This window comes from Filicampus tigris, chromosome 11 (assembly GCF_054856515.1).
Source record: "Filicampus tigris isolate MCC_2025a chromosome 11, RoL_Ftig_1.0, whole genome shotgun sequence".
Lineage (NCBI taxonomy): Eukaryota > Metazoa > Chordata > Actinopteri > Syngnathiformes > Syngnathidae > Filicampus > Filicampus tigris.
This window is the reverse complement of record NC_141227.1, coordinates 12,609,106-12,625,528: the sequence shown is the minus strand read 5'-3', so window position 1 is coordinate 12,625,528 and position 16,423 is coordinate 12,609,106. Positions and strand designations below refer to the sequence as shown.

General features: G+C 40.1%; 1 protein-coding gene and 1 long non-coding RNA gene across 3 annotated transcripts; one reads left to right on the top strand and one right to left on the bottom strand.

The window, feature by feature from the left end:
- Positions 1–107: 107 nt before the first annotated feature.
- On the bottom strand, positions 108–7,003 carry agpat4 (1-acylglycerol-3-phosphate O-acyltransferase 4 (lysophosphatidic acid acyltransferase, delta)). 2 transcript variants are annotated; one of them, XM_086044520.1, is made up of 10 exons: positions 6,439–7,003; positions 6,260–6,329; positions 5,715–5,896; positions 5,458–5,627; positions 3,859–4,020; positions 3,622–3,775; positions 3,430–3,532; positions 3,260–3,335; positions 2,717–2,915; positions 108–812 (listed from the first exon to the last, which is right to left on the bottom strand). In XM_086044520.1, the coding sequence occupies exons 3-10, from the start codon at positions 5,890–5,892 to the stop codon at positions 721–723; spliced, it is 1,134 nt and encodes a 377-aa protein (XP_085900646.1). In that variant the 5' UTR covers positions 5,893–5,896; positions 6,260–6,329; positions 6,439–7,003; the 3' UTR covers positions 108–720. The 2 variants fall into 2 exon arrangements, with proteins under 2 accessions (XP_085900646.1, XP_085900645.1); XM_086044519.1 differs by having other exon boundaries at positions 6,260–7,003.
- On the top strand, positions 1,361–4,857 carry LOC147139777 (uncharacterized). The gene is made up of 2 exons (XR_015088574.1): positions 1,361–1,644; positions 3,941–4,857. It is a non-coding gene; the product is annotated as an uncharacterized LOC147139777 (long non-coding RNA).
- Positions 7,004–16,423: the final 9,420 nt, after the last annotated feature.

Sequence of the window (16,423 nt, the reverse complement as noted above, 5' to 3'; positions counted from 1 at the left end):
TGTAGGTTTTCTCTGGATGCTTTCGCTTTCTCACATATTCCAAAATACATGTTGGTGATAAAAGTTGCAATATGAGCTAAATAAAAGTAATACAATGACTGTAGCCATTCTTTGTGACCATCCCTATTTTATTAACCTTTGCTCATATGAATGGTACATAACGTTGCTGAAAGCCAAAATGGGAGCTCATTGGCTACATTCACAGGAAATGTGCAGTAATTCAATAACAAACTTTTGTATTATTAAATTAAGTCCCAGAGAGGAAGTGTGCTTGTGCTGGATGATTGCAACACTTATACTTCCTTTATACAATACAATTGGGGTAACATATGCACTCATATGCACTTAGAAGTCAACAGTAGCAGTATAGATAATCTTTTTTTTTTTTTTAAATGTGACGAGTCCAACAGAAATATGGTCATTTACATCTTAATTGAACGTTTTAACGGTGCCATTTTTTAATTTTTTTTTACATCTGATTAAATAGTTGCTGAGCTTGCTGTGACTTCAATTTAAAAGTCATATTTGGCATTTTCTAAGCAAGTTGAACACCCTTCTTCCAAGCACTGTCCACTTCGTTGCACTGCCTGCATTGTGCTTTAGGGCAGATCGTCACTTGTTGCAGCAGAAAGCAGCGGTGCAGTCATAAAGCTAAGAACTTTAATCTTCAATGTTGCAGGAGCTGTGCGATGACGCATCTCTAAGAACTTTTTGGCTTCCTCAGTTGTTGTTTTGACGAGTCGTCTTGCTCCCGTAGCTTGAAGATCTGTTAATCTCAGTCTGGCCAATCATCCAACGAACTCCCACTGAAACTGTGAGATAAACATTTGTTGTACATTTAATGTTTAGCTAGTACAGTGTAAAAGAATACATACTTGAGAGTATTGCCATAGAAAAAAAAACCCTTTTCTATCATTAACATTATCCGCGACAAATATTTGATATTCTACAGTATATTTACTCAAAGAGATTGAGGAATCAACAGTAAGTACACATATCATATTTGAAGTAAAAGTTTAACTAAAACATAAGGGCACTTATTTACTTAATAAATACAATTGTATTGTATTGTGTAAACTAGCATACAAGTTTCAAGAACACTATTAGAAGTGCCTTTCTCTCAGTGAAAACTACAGTGGAACCTTTTAGGTCAAGCAAAATCTTTTCCTCTCAAAACAAATACTTCACATTTGGAAATGTGTTGCCAACTTGCCATGTCAATGAAATCTGCCAGGGGCCTTCACAATCAGGAGTGCTAGCTCATGTCACAACACACTATTAGCAAAGGCATTTTTTAAAATTTAAAATTCACCTAACAAAGCCAGCTAGCAGGCTTAGTCTGACATCAGCATTCGTCTGTTGTTTGATTTGTTGATCAGAGATAAAAGAGCCACGTACATGATAGCCACCATGGCTGACGGAGGAGGAGAAATCTACTTGGTGTCAGACATAAATAAACATTTATTTTCAAGTTGGACTTTTCACAGAAAACTGGAAATTGTGAGGGGAGAAGCTGGCTGGCTCGTTCAACCGAGTATGGTTTTATTCAGCAATTCCAGAGCAGCGGCCATGAGTGCAACATCTATCTTACTAGCAGCAGCATGAAGAGAAGCGGATTTTATTTATAAATAATCACCGTTTCTGGTGAGTACAATGTATTTTATTTAAAGCCCTTTTTTATGTTATCAGATAAATATGGAGTGTTAACTAGTTCAAATAATATTACAGGGTAGAGTTTTGGAGTTGATTGGAGGTGATTTATTTGAAGATAAAAGGATAGCAATGGTTCTTGCTTTAGCAGTATTCTCATTCATCTCAAAACACATAAAATGCCTCTCTCTCTCTGTGTAATATCACATATGGTTGTAATCCGTTTCTGTATATTTTTTGTAAAATGGCGATGTGGTAGTGGTGGTATTAGGTGGTGAATTAGGGTGCTTAAGTCCCTGCTTGAAGGCCCAGGAACAAAAAATACTCTGTCCGCCACTGCAGTCGGGAAAGGGTAAAAATATGTTAATCACTGTTAACAATAAAACGGTCTCTTAACCAACAAATGTTAATGATGGCATGCAATGGTAAAAGGGGAAGTCAACCAAAACATTTTTTTTTTTCAAGAACAGGTTCTATGCAGGCCCACTAGTTGGAACAAGGCATTCTGATCATTTGCGTTTGTGGACTACCAATTAAGCAGCATAATCCACCAGTTTTTAGCCATCACTGGGGGTGGCCATTTTGACACTTCTGTCCACTCAGAATGACATCACAGTTGCTCAGGGCTCAGGTAACAACCAATCACGACTCACATGTTTTCTGAAGCTGAGCCGTGATTGGTCGGTACGTGAGCCCAAAAAAAAAAAAACATTTTTCCCATTTTTCAACCTTGAACTGAGGTGAGGTCCAGTTTTACATTGAAGTCTTGGGAAATCTGCTGACATGTCACATCACTTAATATTTATTATTTAATATTACGTGAAAATGAATAATAAGTTCAACCTATGTTTGACTTCAGAGATTCCACTGTATTCAGACGCAAGTAAGCACATGAAACGCATCCATGCCTGAACGGCATCACCACTAAGCGTGACTATAAAAAGAAATGCAACTTACATTACAAGGTGACAAATCTGCTGCTTTGTGGAACAAACAGGAGCAAGTTAAATGCAAGGAGGGTCCGCTCGACCCTTAAAACAGGGTGTTGTCTCCCATTGAAACCAACCTGCAGTGCAGAGTACCACAGCAGACAAGATGGTCACCACTGATCCCGAAATGATGAGCTGTGCGAGGAGCAGGCCCAGTGGGTATAGGAGCAGGCAGGACCAGAACAACCAGTTGATCAATGACCAGGGGCGGCGAGCAGGGCTGACTATGGGGCCGGGGTAACGCCCGGTCCGAATGTAGTCCTCTTGAAAGCCATCCTTTGCATTCATACATACAAATAAAGGTCAGTAAAGACAAGACGGTAATATTGATTCGTCACAATTAGTGACATATTCAACTCACCCAAGATTCTTTAAAATCATAGAAACTACTTCTGATACCTCTCATTAGGTGTGCAAAATACACAAAACATATACTGTACAAAAATCAAAGGAAATGGGAAAAAAAGTGAAAACAAAAGTTGTCTTACGAAGGGGTGGTCGGCTCTGTGTGCTCAGTTATTTTTTTGTCATAAAACAAAATTAGATAAGGTATTTTTACATTTATTTTAAGAGGGGAAATAAAGTGTTACTTCTAACCTTAAGACAAGAACTCTTCTCACCTTTTCCTGGTAGAGTTTGTGGAGCCAATCAGCACACTCAGATTCATCTTCTGGAATCAGGTCCAGCGGGATTCTTCTGCAAGTAAGCAGGGACGAGGCAGCTCTCAGATACAGCCAGGATGATAATGTTGATGAGAAAGCACCACGTAGCTGCAAAAAGCGGGCAGTACCTCACATATAAATCTGCATGATACTTCCTTCCGCTCAGGATTCCCAGCAGAGTTGGCATTTCGTTGTTTCTGAAGTTGAGCGTGGAGTCATACACGGCTGCGACTGTGCAAAAAAATTAGACAATGGTTTTAACTGTGCAGTGTCACTAGAGATACAGTAAGTGATGTGTAGAGATGGTGAGAGATACTCACTGGTTCCTCTGAGGTTTTGAACAGTGACCCAGAAGCCTTTGGTTCTTGGTAGAAGATGATACTTCAGTTTGGGCAAACCTTTGGTTTCGGCCACCTGCATGCTGATCTGGTGCTTCTTTGGTGTGAAGCGAGTTCCTTCACAGTAAAGCAAAAACTAGCACCAGAAAATTATTTATCAATGGTTTTATTCCGAGGCGTTAATCACTGATAAAGCTAGGGTACAACTCTCACACACACCCAATAGTTTTCAGGGTAGTCCCTCAGCTTCTGAAGACTTTGAGTCACCGTCTTTCTGTCCTCTTCCCACTTCCTCTTGCAGAAAACGATCTCCAGGAAGTACCACATCCAACCAATGACAGGGACGTAGGCCAACTCTTTTTTGGCAAGAACTTTGGAACTCTGAAAAACATTCAGATCACCTTTGTGAAAGGCATCTCCCCTGAAGATCACCAGAGGACTTGAACGGAAGATGTGTCAGCTTCCATACCTTTAAATATGATATAACATACTGTATATATTTAAAATGTGGTTGTCTAACTTTAGGGGCAAAATTGAGTCTGGGGAGAGCAGAAAACTCCACAAAACAGGATCCAGAAAAGAGGATTTAAATGAGAGTTGTTATTTAAATATGAGTTGACACAGTAATATGAAAAGCAGCACTATTTTGCCCTCAGTCTTTAAATGTTACCGCAGATTAGGGTAGTTCATTCATTTTTTTCTTTAACAGAATACATAATGCCTTTAAATTTATTTTTAATCTAATGGTTGTAAAATGTTGTTGGGAAAAAATATATATTTTGGGCGCAATTCCTGACAACCCGAAAAAACATACATTTACTGTAAAGCAATGTTTCCTAAACCTTTTCAGCTCAATTTGGTTCGTTCCCAGAAACCAAACTCATAAAAGATTTCATTTATTGCATTAACATCATTAAAAATGTGCATAAAATGATAACGAACATAAGAGACACACACACTCCAAATAAGAATCAAAAAGCAATTTGCCAAGAAAGTGAGTTTGATGATCAACAAAATACTGTGCAGCATTTTACTCTAATCCACGCATGACCAACATGGTGCCCCCAAGGACCACATAAATAGCCTACAGGCTTGTTTTGAAAATATTTCACCAGTGATGGGATATTTTGATTTCCTAAGAATGTTGTAGAAATGAATGTGTGAAAATGTAAACACTTGCTGGGATTTACAGAAATAAATGCATGTTAATATTCATCCGTTTCCTACCTTGTTAAATTGTAGCTGATAAATATTGGGAAATTATTAACATGTCAGTGTCTTCCAAAGATGAATTATTAATAATGTCATGTCATGTCATGTCATCTTCCAAACCGCTTATCCTATACAGGGTCGCGGGGAATTGCTGGAGCCTATCCCAGCCGTCAATGGGCGAAGGCAGACTACACCCCGAACTGGTCGCCAGCCAGTCGCAGGGCACACATAGACACTGTCACTGAGCGGGAATCGATCCCACGCTGCCCGCACACAACTCAGGCGTGTGTACCACTACACTATCAGTGGACGAATTATTAATAATAACATATAATTAAAGGTAATTTGAGCAAATGTGTCATTTCAGAAGTGTGTATAAAACTGGTAGCACTTTACAATAATCAGTAAGTAGCTCTCAGTTTCAGAAAGGCTGGTGACCCCTGCTCTAATCAAATAAAAATTAAAAGTGTGACCCAATGTGGGTCTCAACTTAAAATTTAGGACACTACTTTTACAGTAGGTATATTATGGTATGGTGTAGGGAAGGCCCCTGACTTACTGAATACAAATTATAACATGCAACTTTTTTTCGGTAGATTTACTTACCCCGAGAACCCCGAATCTCTCACAGAAGGTCCAACCACACAGGAAGTCTATCTCAAAACTGTGGTTGAGAACCACAATTGCATTTTCCTTTCCGTACAAAGGGTAGGATTTTGGGTCTGTATAGAGGCTGCATTCCGTTCCAGACCACCACTCCAATGCTGCTACCAGCTCTATGGCAGGATATTGATCATTTGAGAGACTGCGTGATGAGACCAAGATGCTTTTTCACTTTTCACCAGGGTGATGTCAGCACTTACGGCTGCAGATGGAGTAGGCCAATCTGCAGTTGACCTTCCGGGCCAGCTGCTTGTTGAGCAGCCACAAAGGTAGAGTGCATAGCTGCAGCAGGTTGATAATGAGGCCGCTGACCAGGAACACGTAGCAGATGATCAGGTGGCTCAAGAAGTGGCTTTTCAATAGGTGGACCAGGCTCATTGCTCTGGAATATTTGAATAACATCTGTAGGATAGCTAACAGTTTGTGTGGGATGGGACTGCATGCATCGCCCAACCAGAACCAGATAAAGCATTTCTTTCATTGCAATGTGTCATTTCATTTGCTCAATGGACTCTTTCATTTGAAGGCTGAATAAAGTAGCTATTGTGTTTATTTCTGACAATAGGCAAGACCCGCATGTTAGATTTGCATAAAGGTCCGAGTGCAATAACTTTATTTGCAGGCGTAAAATGCTGTGAGAGGCCAGGACAACATTAATATAATGTAGCAACACACCGCCACGCATTCAAGTAGAGAAAAACATATCACGGTAGTGCAGTATTTGTACAAAATAGTCATTACTCACCCACGTCAGCCAGCAAAGTAAACTGTACCTTGCTCCGTGCACCAGGATTCTGCTTCCCAACTTCTCCAAGCTACGGTAAGAAAAACACAACTGTGTATTATAGTTACATTGCGCTTGAATGGCTGGTTTTTCTGCTCCTGTTTCAAGTGCGCTAAACGTGGGCGTCTGGGTGACTTAACAGTTCGTTGGTGCCACAGCCTCACAGCTGCTCTTCCTACCACACCCATTTCATGTCATTTCACAAACACGCCTGGATCACCGAAAGCACACAAACGAATGAGTGGGTGGCGTGTCCTCGATCTCACAAGCAAGCGACCGCCTCCAAGGATCATCTGGAGAGCCAAAGGTTCACGGCCACGGCCACGGCCACGGACACAACCGCTGTCCACTGCAGACTTTGATATTGCAAAGTTATGCGTTTAGTCACACTGTTGTGTGTTTGTCCAGTATACGCCTTATATCGAAAATATACAACTATAGGGAGCCCCTATGGTGACATGGAAGAAAAAAACAACAAACTTTGCAACCTGCACAATGTTTGCGAGATAACGCGAAGTATTTTTGCGAGGCTACGTAATTTTAAAATGTGCGTCTATACTCCCAGTTAAAAAAAACAACACAGATGGAGCGTATACACCAGTGGCCGTGGAAGAGGTTAATTGAGTTTTGCGTTGAACGTGTCTTAAACTATGAAGAGAAAAAATGCAAAGGTATTGACATATTGTTTGTCGTTTCTCAAAAAGCCGCACACGAACTGACCCGGAAGTACATAAATGCTCATTTAAAAAACAAAAAAAAACAAAGCGTTAATCATTTTGAGAGAACGCAGTTTTCATCATTGCTTATTTTTCCAGTCACCTTAGGGGCTCCGTAAAAACATGATAGCAAATGCAATATAAATCGAGTTATGAAAAAGAAAAATATGAAATCAAATTTTAAGATTTTTGTTTTGTTTTGACTCATTGGTAGCTTCTAACAAGAAAGCAACGTTGTCTAACGTAGTGCACACTGCAGCTCTCTACTGCAATACCTGAAATGATGACCGTAGTTTGCAACTCAAAAGATTATTCGTTCGTTATCGTTTTAAATAAAGTACATCTCAGTTTGGGGTGTGGGGATAAAAGATAAACGTGCTACGCTACGTTACAAACTGTTAATTTGTTGGCCGACAGTGACCTCTAGTGGTTGCTTTGAAACGTACAGCAAGTCAAATTGCGGACATACCATTCACTATGAAAATTAAATTTACACACGAGTGGTCTTTAAGTAACTCTTAAAAACATTATCACCCCAAAATATTGCTGTCCAAGTACCACCACAATGACCAACAATAAAATACAGTAACGTAGTCGGCCCAAATGTTAATCAAAAACGAGGCAGAGGATTTATTCCAAAAAAAGTAACAACTGTAACTAAGACACTGTAACGTTATGCATAGCTTGAACATTAACATTGCACTTAAATAAAAATAAATAGAATAAAAAGTTAACTTAAATAATGATTTGATAATGATTTGAGTTATTTTGTTATTGCAGATAAGTTAAATCAAAAGTATACTTACATGTTTCAGGACACTAGTTCACATATGCCTGTTGCAAAAAATTGTCAAGTGTTCAGGTAGGAAAGACTGTAAAAACAAGTCAGTTTCTGCTCACAGTATGCAGTACATGAAAGAAAACTCACATTTGCCTCTTTTCAACACCAGAGGGAAATAAAGATGCCCTAAGTAAATGTCCCACTGTTCATTAAATGGAAAAACTCCATCCATCCATCCATTATCCAATCCGCTTATCCTCAACAAGCATCACGGGCGTGCTGGAGCCTATCCCAGCTGTCTTTGAGCAGTAGGCGAGATACACCCTGGACTGGTTGCCAGCCAATGGCAGGGGACACATAGAGACAAACAAACATTCATGCTCACAATCATACCAGGGGCAATTTATAGTGTTCAATTAAACTACCATGCATGTTTTAGGAATTTAGGAGGAAACTGGAGTACCCGGAGAAAACCCACGCAGTCACGAGGAGCACATGCAAACTCCACACAGGAAGGCCGGGGTTGGATTCGAACCCACGACGTATGCACTGTGAGGCCAACGTGCTAACCAGTTCACCACGGAAAAATTCAAATAAGTAAAGAACAAGCACGTTTTTAGTAGAATTAAAGTAGAACTGCAGGTCCACATAGGATGAGTGCAACATTTTTATGATCATCACACGAGATGGAAGTATTCAGGAGGCATGTAAAGGCCTCACTATTAGACCCATGTTTAATGGTTGCCAGCAAACTGAATGGCTTGCTGTGGCTGGCACAATGCAATACTCCCAAGGCCTCAAAGGTCAGAGGTCATGACAGTAAGTCCATTAATATGTTTATGTTTGAGACCCCATATAGTGATCATGTCAACAAAACCATTGTGCTGCAAGTGCAACTTAGTAAGTCAGCAACCTACAAGTTTGTAGTGTGGCTTAAAAACTGGCCAGCCTCAGCCTGATGCCTTACCTTCAAACAACTGCCAATTGGTGACTTGAGCTTGTGCATCAGTGGAGTCCCCCCAAAAATGATATTGAAATATATTATATCAAATTAAATTAAAATAAGTACTGAAAAATCCCTGTGTGAGGAAATAGTTGTCTATGTGCCCCGAACAGCATATGTGGCAGAAAATTAATGATTCCTTGGGAAGGTTTTAAAATGTGTAGGAAGGCAAATTGATTGAAGTCATCACTACTCCTAATGATTTTCTTTTTAGTTTCATTACACGTTATAATGTGCACTCGCCCTTCTTTGGTGTGCAGAGCATTGAGAGAAATGTTACAAGTTTGAGTGCCACACTTCATTTTTGTTACATGACATACCGGCGCTGCTATCTATTAAACACTTAAATCAAGTCGAACGACTATAAAAAGTAATGTGCAAAAGCTTCCTCGCCAGAGAGCGCATCCATGTTGAGACTATGGCGTACATAATGTACTACTTTGACATGGTCATGAGCAAGAAATATAACTTCATCTTCAACGCATTGCAGTCAAGATGAGCCTCTATTGTCTTCCACACAGATTTTACTCATTGTCCTCTAATATTACATTGATTCATCACATTATTAGCCTCATAGAGACACACTCTTTAACTCTGTTCCCTAATTTAATTGATAGCAAAAGTTCCATGTGGTTGACTAAGTCTTAGGTAACCTGTACCATGTGCTGAAATCAACATGTTGCGTAGTTTAGGTCACTGGTGATCTTGAGGTTAATTTCGTGAAACATCTGGTGAGAAGATGGTGAAAAGCATGACTGAGTTATTGTTAAGCCTCTTGTTTGTTACCATTTTCAGTGTCCAGAGAAAACCTTTTCTACTTAGGCATCAAGTCCTCTTTTATTAATTTGCTGAAAGGAATGTATAACCCTTGTAAAAAGGCCTGCGGCAGACATTTTTCACAATAATCCTGATGCAATTGCCCACAGCCAACATCTTAGAGCCAGGAAGATGTATCATTTTGGCTCAGCATCACAGAATGGAGTTGGATGAGCCTGACGTATAAAGAACCCTGTGAGGATTGAAACAAAGTGAGATCACTGCACAAGTATGCGTTAATAGACATTATCTACTTTTATCCGACACTAGTCTAACCCCTAGCAGATAAACATGAAACCACTAAAAGGTTCATTCCAAAATGATGACATTAATTCACAATCTCATGTCAACTGACCCCCACCCCCCCCAAATGTTGATGTTGTTTAATTGATAAAGTGCAACACTGTTGATTGTGTGGAGTGATTATTGATTTAATGCACGGACTACTGATTGATGAACTACTTACAAAAAGTGAAGGTATTTGGCTTTTAAGTTAAATTTCAGGATGCATCTAAAACACACTATGACTTTTACAACTGAACTTAATTTGACATTCTATATACTTTTTCACATTTCCAACGGTTCATTGTTTGAGTACTTTTCGCAAAACTTAATGTTTTCCGACCAAGGAGCTGAACGGCTACAATCACTACAGGTGTTTGATCCATGAATTGACCAATACATTTCCTGGTTCATTCGGAATTGGAATTTAAACAGACCTCTTCGTCTTGCTGTTAACGTATTGGAAAATCACAAATGGACAAGATATTTGATGCAAATCATTTGCAACACATTCATGGAAGTGACCAGCATTAATGAAAAATGTGCACTCATTCAAGCGAGCGTCAGTAAATCAGGCGCTAAAATCTGATGTCATATTTGATTATCGTAAATTTGAACGTCATCAAGCGAGAGGATGTGCTCACATTTTCTGAATGCATGTTAGACATATTGGAAAAATGTACAAGTCAGAAATAATGACAACGCAGCCTGGGGCCTAAACTTCATTTGACATCATATATATGTTCAGGAACACAATAATGAGATCCTAATGCCGTAACCCTAGCCATCAGAAAAAACAATGTGAGCCCACAGAAAAAACAACGTGGGCCCCACTGTGGGCTCCCTAGAGCTGGACACTCACTTACCGGTACATTGCATGCTCTTTGGCATTCACTGGCCTGAGCGACCTTAGCATATTTAAGATAACAAGAAAATGAAAATACAACCTGTTTATGCTGTAGTGTTCCCTCTCCTTTGGCACATGTCAGAATTGGGATTTGCTCAGGTAGAGGAGAAGCGATTCAACATAGGCTTACATGTGCGCTGCGCTTGCTGCCGGTTATTGCACATGAGTGAGAGCAACTGAATGTGTGCTAGGTGCATATCCAGATGGGAATAACTCCTAATATTTCTTTTGAACATCTATGTGATAGCGGTACAGGTACATTGTGTCCAAAGTGAAAACAAAAGGAAACAGGAGGATGTTTGTCTGCTTATGGATAGAACATTGTGCAAAGAGATGACTCGAACGAGACTAATTAACAGTACTGTCTTTATAATAACACAAAAGTGTGCAGGTTATGCTTTGACTGCAGGCGTTCGTTGGCTACTTAAGATATATTACAACTTCATTCTTTTAGAAGTGTGGGTCAAGGGCCCAGGAAGAAGCCATAAGGGTGCAGACTGAAATGGTTGTTTTCAACTTTTTGCTGTAACAGTCTGCTTGCATTGGGGCCTAGTGAGGGAGTCACCCACCACATCCAGGAGTTGCTACTCAATCGAAAGTGTATTACACATTATATAATTACATAATGTGTACTTCTATACAACTGGAGTGGAAAACTATTACCCCTCTGCTTTGCTTGTTTGAATTCCGCTTCGAGTTGATTCATCCCTTGATTCACACTTTTGGAGACAGAACTTCATCACCAATTCGCAACCAAGCAGCCTATAGAATACTCAGTGTTCTCTAGGTAAGTTCAGTACTTGCGGTGGGAATCCACGTGTGACACATTTCATTCATTCACGTGCAGGATTGTCTAAAACCATTGTGACTTATCGCAAAGAACGTGGGGTAAAATGGAGAAATGTTAACATTCCTTGCCTCTTTAAAGATATGCGAGCTGCAATTGATCTGAACCTGTTTTAAAATAGCAATGTCAGATAAATCTGATGTTAAGAGAGTTTGCTACAAAGTGCACTGCCTGGCTTTGTTTTGTGCAAGGTTATTGAGAGGCCAAGACTTCACAAACTGATTTAATGAGCCCAAATGTGTCTGCTCTCAATTTGACACAAACCTAAGTGGAAACAAGCCTCTGTTTGACACCACCTTGACAATGTCTCAAGCATGTTATCTAATTCTTATTTCCATTTGTGCTTAATAAGCAGTACAGTGTCACCACCAGCTTTTTCGTTTGCTTTTTTACAGTACAGTCAACCCTTGCTATTGCATGGGTGATGAATTCAGGTCCACAGTGACAAGCAAAAATCTGTGAATAATACATTATGCCCCTCAAAATCTTTATAAACACATTTAGTATAGTAATAGTTTCAACCCTAAACATACTTCAAACGATGATCTCGAAACACTTTAATATCATTTCTAACTCATTTAATATTACCCTTAAAAATGGCTTACGGCTAAGTCGAGTTCAGTGGAGTTGAGTAGGCATATACTTGTATACACCCCTACAATCCTCAGACTTACTTAAGCGAACAATAAAGTTATAAGGAAAAAAAACCCTAATAAATTGAAGGTCAAGCAGTGCATTCAACCTCAGTAGGCCAACACTGTAGCCTATTGCCATAATCATACTGGATTAGTGGCCAAAGACTTTTGCACAGTACATTCGTTCTTTTTCACATTGTGAATATGAGCAAAGGTTAAAAAAATGTTATTACTGTTACATGTTGGGAAACTCGCCCATCATTTGCTTCTACTCCTACTGAGCACCCAACCACTTTAGAGTATTTGTCATGTCTTAAAATTTGACTTTCTATTTCTTTATGCGTTGCGAGTGCTCAGCTTGCGGTCTCAGCATTTTGACAACTCTGGTTTGTCGGGCGCCGAAGACTGGCATAAGGAGTGGATATTTTCCCATTGACTTCAGGGACTCATGCCCTGAAATAAATGACTTACTTGATTCCAAGTGACAGATCCACTTCTTTGCTTTGGCAGGCGCAGAACTCACTTTCTTCGGAGGCGGCACTGGTCGACTCGTTAAAGCGGCCAGTGGGAACAGTAAATTCCGATTTCACTCGGATTCTGTGAAACAGAAAAACGCAGCTTTTCCTGTGAATGAGTGCTGCCCATGTACAGCCCTACAAAGGGGCCAGGGGGCTATAGCCCCGTCAGAAATCTGTCTAGCCTCAGCTATTTATTTATTATTTATTTATTTATTTATTATTTATTTAAAGAGGAAATCAACCCAAACATATTTTTTTCAAGAATATGTTCCCATCAGGCCAACCATTTAAACTCGGCATTCTGATTAATATTGCGTTTGTGGAGCAAAATCCACATGTTTTTACATATGTTTTTACACATGTCTCATGGCTCGGCCATCTTGTCTCTTCTGTCGACTGAAAATGACATCACAACTGCTCAGGGCTCAGGTAACGACCAATCACGGCTCAGCTCCAGAAACCTTCAAGTTTAAAAATGTTTTTGGGAAAAACATCAGTAGCCATTCTCTTCCAATACCATTCCCATGTCTGTGTTCGGGCTGCAGCTGTAACATGTGTGCTTGTGAGGGCATGTCTGTCAAACTGAGCAGTGGAAGAGGATACAAAGCCAAAATCAATTGCCACGATTGGACGGTAAGGTCCAAATTTCTATCTTCGGTCAAATTCTTATATTGATTACATATTTCTAATACTCACCACTAGTGTCTGTTATACTTTAATTTAAAAAACGAGAGAATCTGTCAAGCAAGTGAAGTCATGAAAATCAATTTCTTTCTCAGCACCCCCCCCCCCCCACATATCGGTCAAGCCCTTCCTTAGCCTCAGGAAAAAAAAATATCTTGGCGCCGTGCTTGGTGCTGCCTCTTTCATGCAAATAATGTTCCAACACAGGAGAAGATGGATGACTTTTATACAAAGCTAGTCATTAATTTATCAGGCATTTAAAAAAAAGTTTTACCTTCGCCAAGACACTTTCATCACCTTTTGTTGGTCACTGTGTCAGTTAGCAGGATGTACTTCATTCATTTCCATGAAACTCTAGGAAAAAACACGTTGTTAGCATTTCAACATTTGCTGTTAACAAATAATAAATGTTGGCCAACAAGAGATTTTTTTTGTGAGGGGCCTGGGTTACAGTTTGACATTTTAAATCAAAGCATGTCCACTCTTTGTTTTAGAAAAGCCTGGGGACTTGTTGGAAATGCAAGTAGCTAGTAGCGATAAGCTAAATACAATAAGTGAGGGGATTAGGGGAACTAAAATAAGCAAAACAACAACAACAACAACAACAACAACAACAAAAATACTATTGTAGATATACTTACAGTACATTGATGAAAACCATTTTTGGTTTGTGACAGTTCTGTGTGGTTCCTCAGCAGCCACTCAAATGGTACCCAAAAGAATGTAAAAGGGAAAATTGACGTTAAGTTGAGAAAGTCTGTCAGTGGAATATTATTTGAAGCTACCTCGAATCGCCGGTTGGTATTTCACACCTCTCTCAGTGGAGAGGAACATCAAACTTGTGTTTAAATGAGAGCGTTGAGTAGTCACTTTCAGTTTTGTCTCACTGCTGTTAGAAGTGACAGGATGGTGATGAGTGCCATTTCCTCTGAGATAACTAACACTATCCGTCATCTGTCTGTCTGTGTTTAGGCTATGGACTCCGATGACAGTGAAGATGCGTTTCTCGAGGATGTTCATCTTTATGAGGTAGTGCTTATAGAGTCTCAGCAGAAACTGTCGGTTTACTGGGTCATACATTGACATCCTCTGGCAGAGCTCACCAAACCAATGTTGCTGGAACTCACCCAAAGCGGTGCAGTGCCAGAAGCCGTAGAAGCAGTGTTTGGTGCGCATCGGCCACGTGGACTTTTCCAAAAGCCTCAATCCAAATATTCTCTGCATGCCACACTGCTTTGAGTGTTGACTTCCCCATTTTCCCCAGACACATGCTATTTTCCTGGCTTGATCTCCTCCACTTATCCCTCCACTGTGCAATGTAGGGACTAATGGAATTGCACACAGCTGCAGAAAATAAATCTATCAATGCATTTATAATGACAAAATTCTCTTCTGTGAATTCAAAGTATATTATTTGTTTTCCCCTGGATTGTAAACCGTGGGACACATCAACTGAAGTAATTAATCTCAACAATTAACCTATTTGGATATCATTACATCAACGGTGCGGTACCTGGGTGATAAGTTACCAAGTAATGGTAATAGGTATGGACTTACCCATTTAATTTACCTCTTAATACCACCACTATCACGTCACAAGAAAGAAACCAATCAAACAACATGCAACTGTGCCAGCTCCATCATCTGGAGCAGTTCAGGATCAACATTTACATATATGACAGAACATCAAACATAGATGCTGATTGTTAAATGTATTTATGTGTGCAGATGGCTACAGATGTCTTTAGCTGATCGAACTTGGCTGTCACACGTTTTGCTGTGCCCAACCAATCATAACAGGAAAAAATGCTGACATTATTGAGGGCCACCCGTGAGAATGATCTGGTTAAAAAAAACAGTTCCACTGCTGGTATTGTTTAAGTTGTGATTCTGAAGGCTCTGGGCTGATTAAACTGATGGGGCAACACAAAGAGTCTAACATCAGATTGGACCAAAAATAAATAAATTAAAATCAAAAATCCAATCCTATACATGTACTGAAAACAGTGCATCCAAGTGAAACACCACAAAGCAAACAGACTGCTGGGAATAAATTAATAGAATTTTGTGGAACATGTATAAGAATTTAAGTTGTAAATGTAAGTCAGTGCTTCTGATAGAGTTTTACAGAGAAGGAGTTGCTGGCCGGGCGGCACGGTGGTCGACTGGTTAGTACGTCTGCCTCACAGTTCAGAGGTCGTGGGTTCGATCCCGGCCCCGGCATCCCTGTGTGGAGTTTGCATGTTCTTCCCTTGCCTGTGTGGGTTTTCTCCGGGTACTCCGGTTTCCGCCCACATTCCAAAAACATGCATGGTAAGTTGATTGAACACTCTAAATTGCCCCTAGGTGTGATTGTGAGTGTGTGTGTTTGCTTGCCTCTGTGTGCCCTGCGATTGACTGGCAACCAGTTCGGGGTGTCCCCTGCCTGCTGCCCGATGACAGCTGGGATCGGCTCCAGCACGCCTACGACACTTGTGATGACAGGCGGTATGGATGGATGGGTGGAGTTTCTGGCCGTGACTGTATCCATCGTCCGCTTTCTATAACGCTTTTCCTCATTTTGGTCACTGCTGAGCTGGAGCCTACCCCATTTGTCTTTGGTTCTAGAGGCACAGTACACCCTGGTTATTTTTATTTAAATTCGAAGTGCAATGCAGTTTTATTTTGACCATCCAGCACTGTACCCCAAAGGGCCCTTTACTGCCATCAATTTTCTCCCCTTTTCAATACCACTATTGACAATTAAATATTTTAATATCTGTAATAAATGGCTGCTACAGGTCATATCAGCAGGTGACTGACCACCATCAAATTATGGTTTAACCCAGTGCTTCTCAATTATTTTCTGTTATGCCCCCCCAGCAAGAAGAAAACAATTCGCGTTTATTAAACATTGTTTATTACTATGTAAAAGAAAAGTGGATGTGCAATTACAC

What these genes read in the sequence shown, in the direction of transcription:
- agpat4 (XM_086044519.1), bottom strand. Translation starts at nt 5,892, where the DNA reads ATGAGCCTGGTCCACCTATTGAAAAGCCACTTCTTGAGCCACCTGATC. An exon ending in ACTACCCTGAAAACTATTGG is followed by an intron (nt 3,776 to 3,858) that starts GTGTGTGTGAGA and finishes TTCTGGTGCTAG; the next exon opens with TTTTTGCTTTACTGTGAAGG. An exon ending in ACAAACTCTACCAGGAAAAG is followed by an intron (nt 2,916 to 3,259) that starts GTGAGAAGAGTT and finishes ATGAATGCAAAG; the next exon opens with GATGGCTTTCAAGAGGACTA.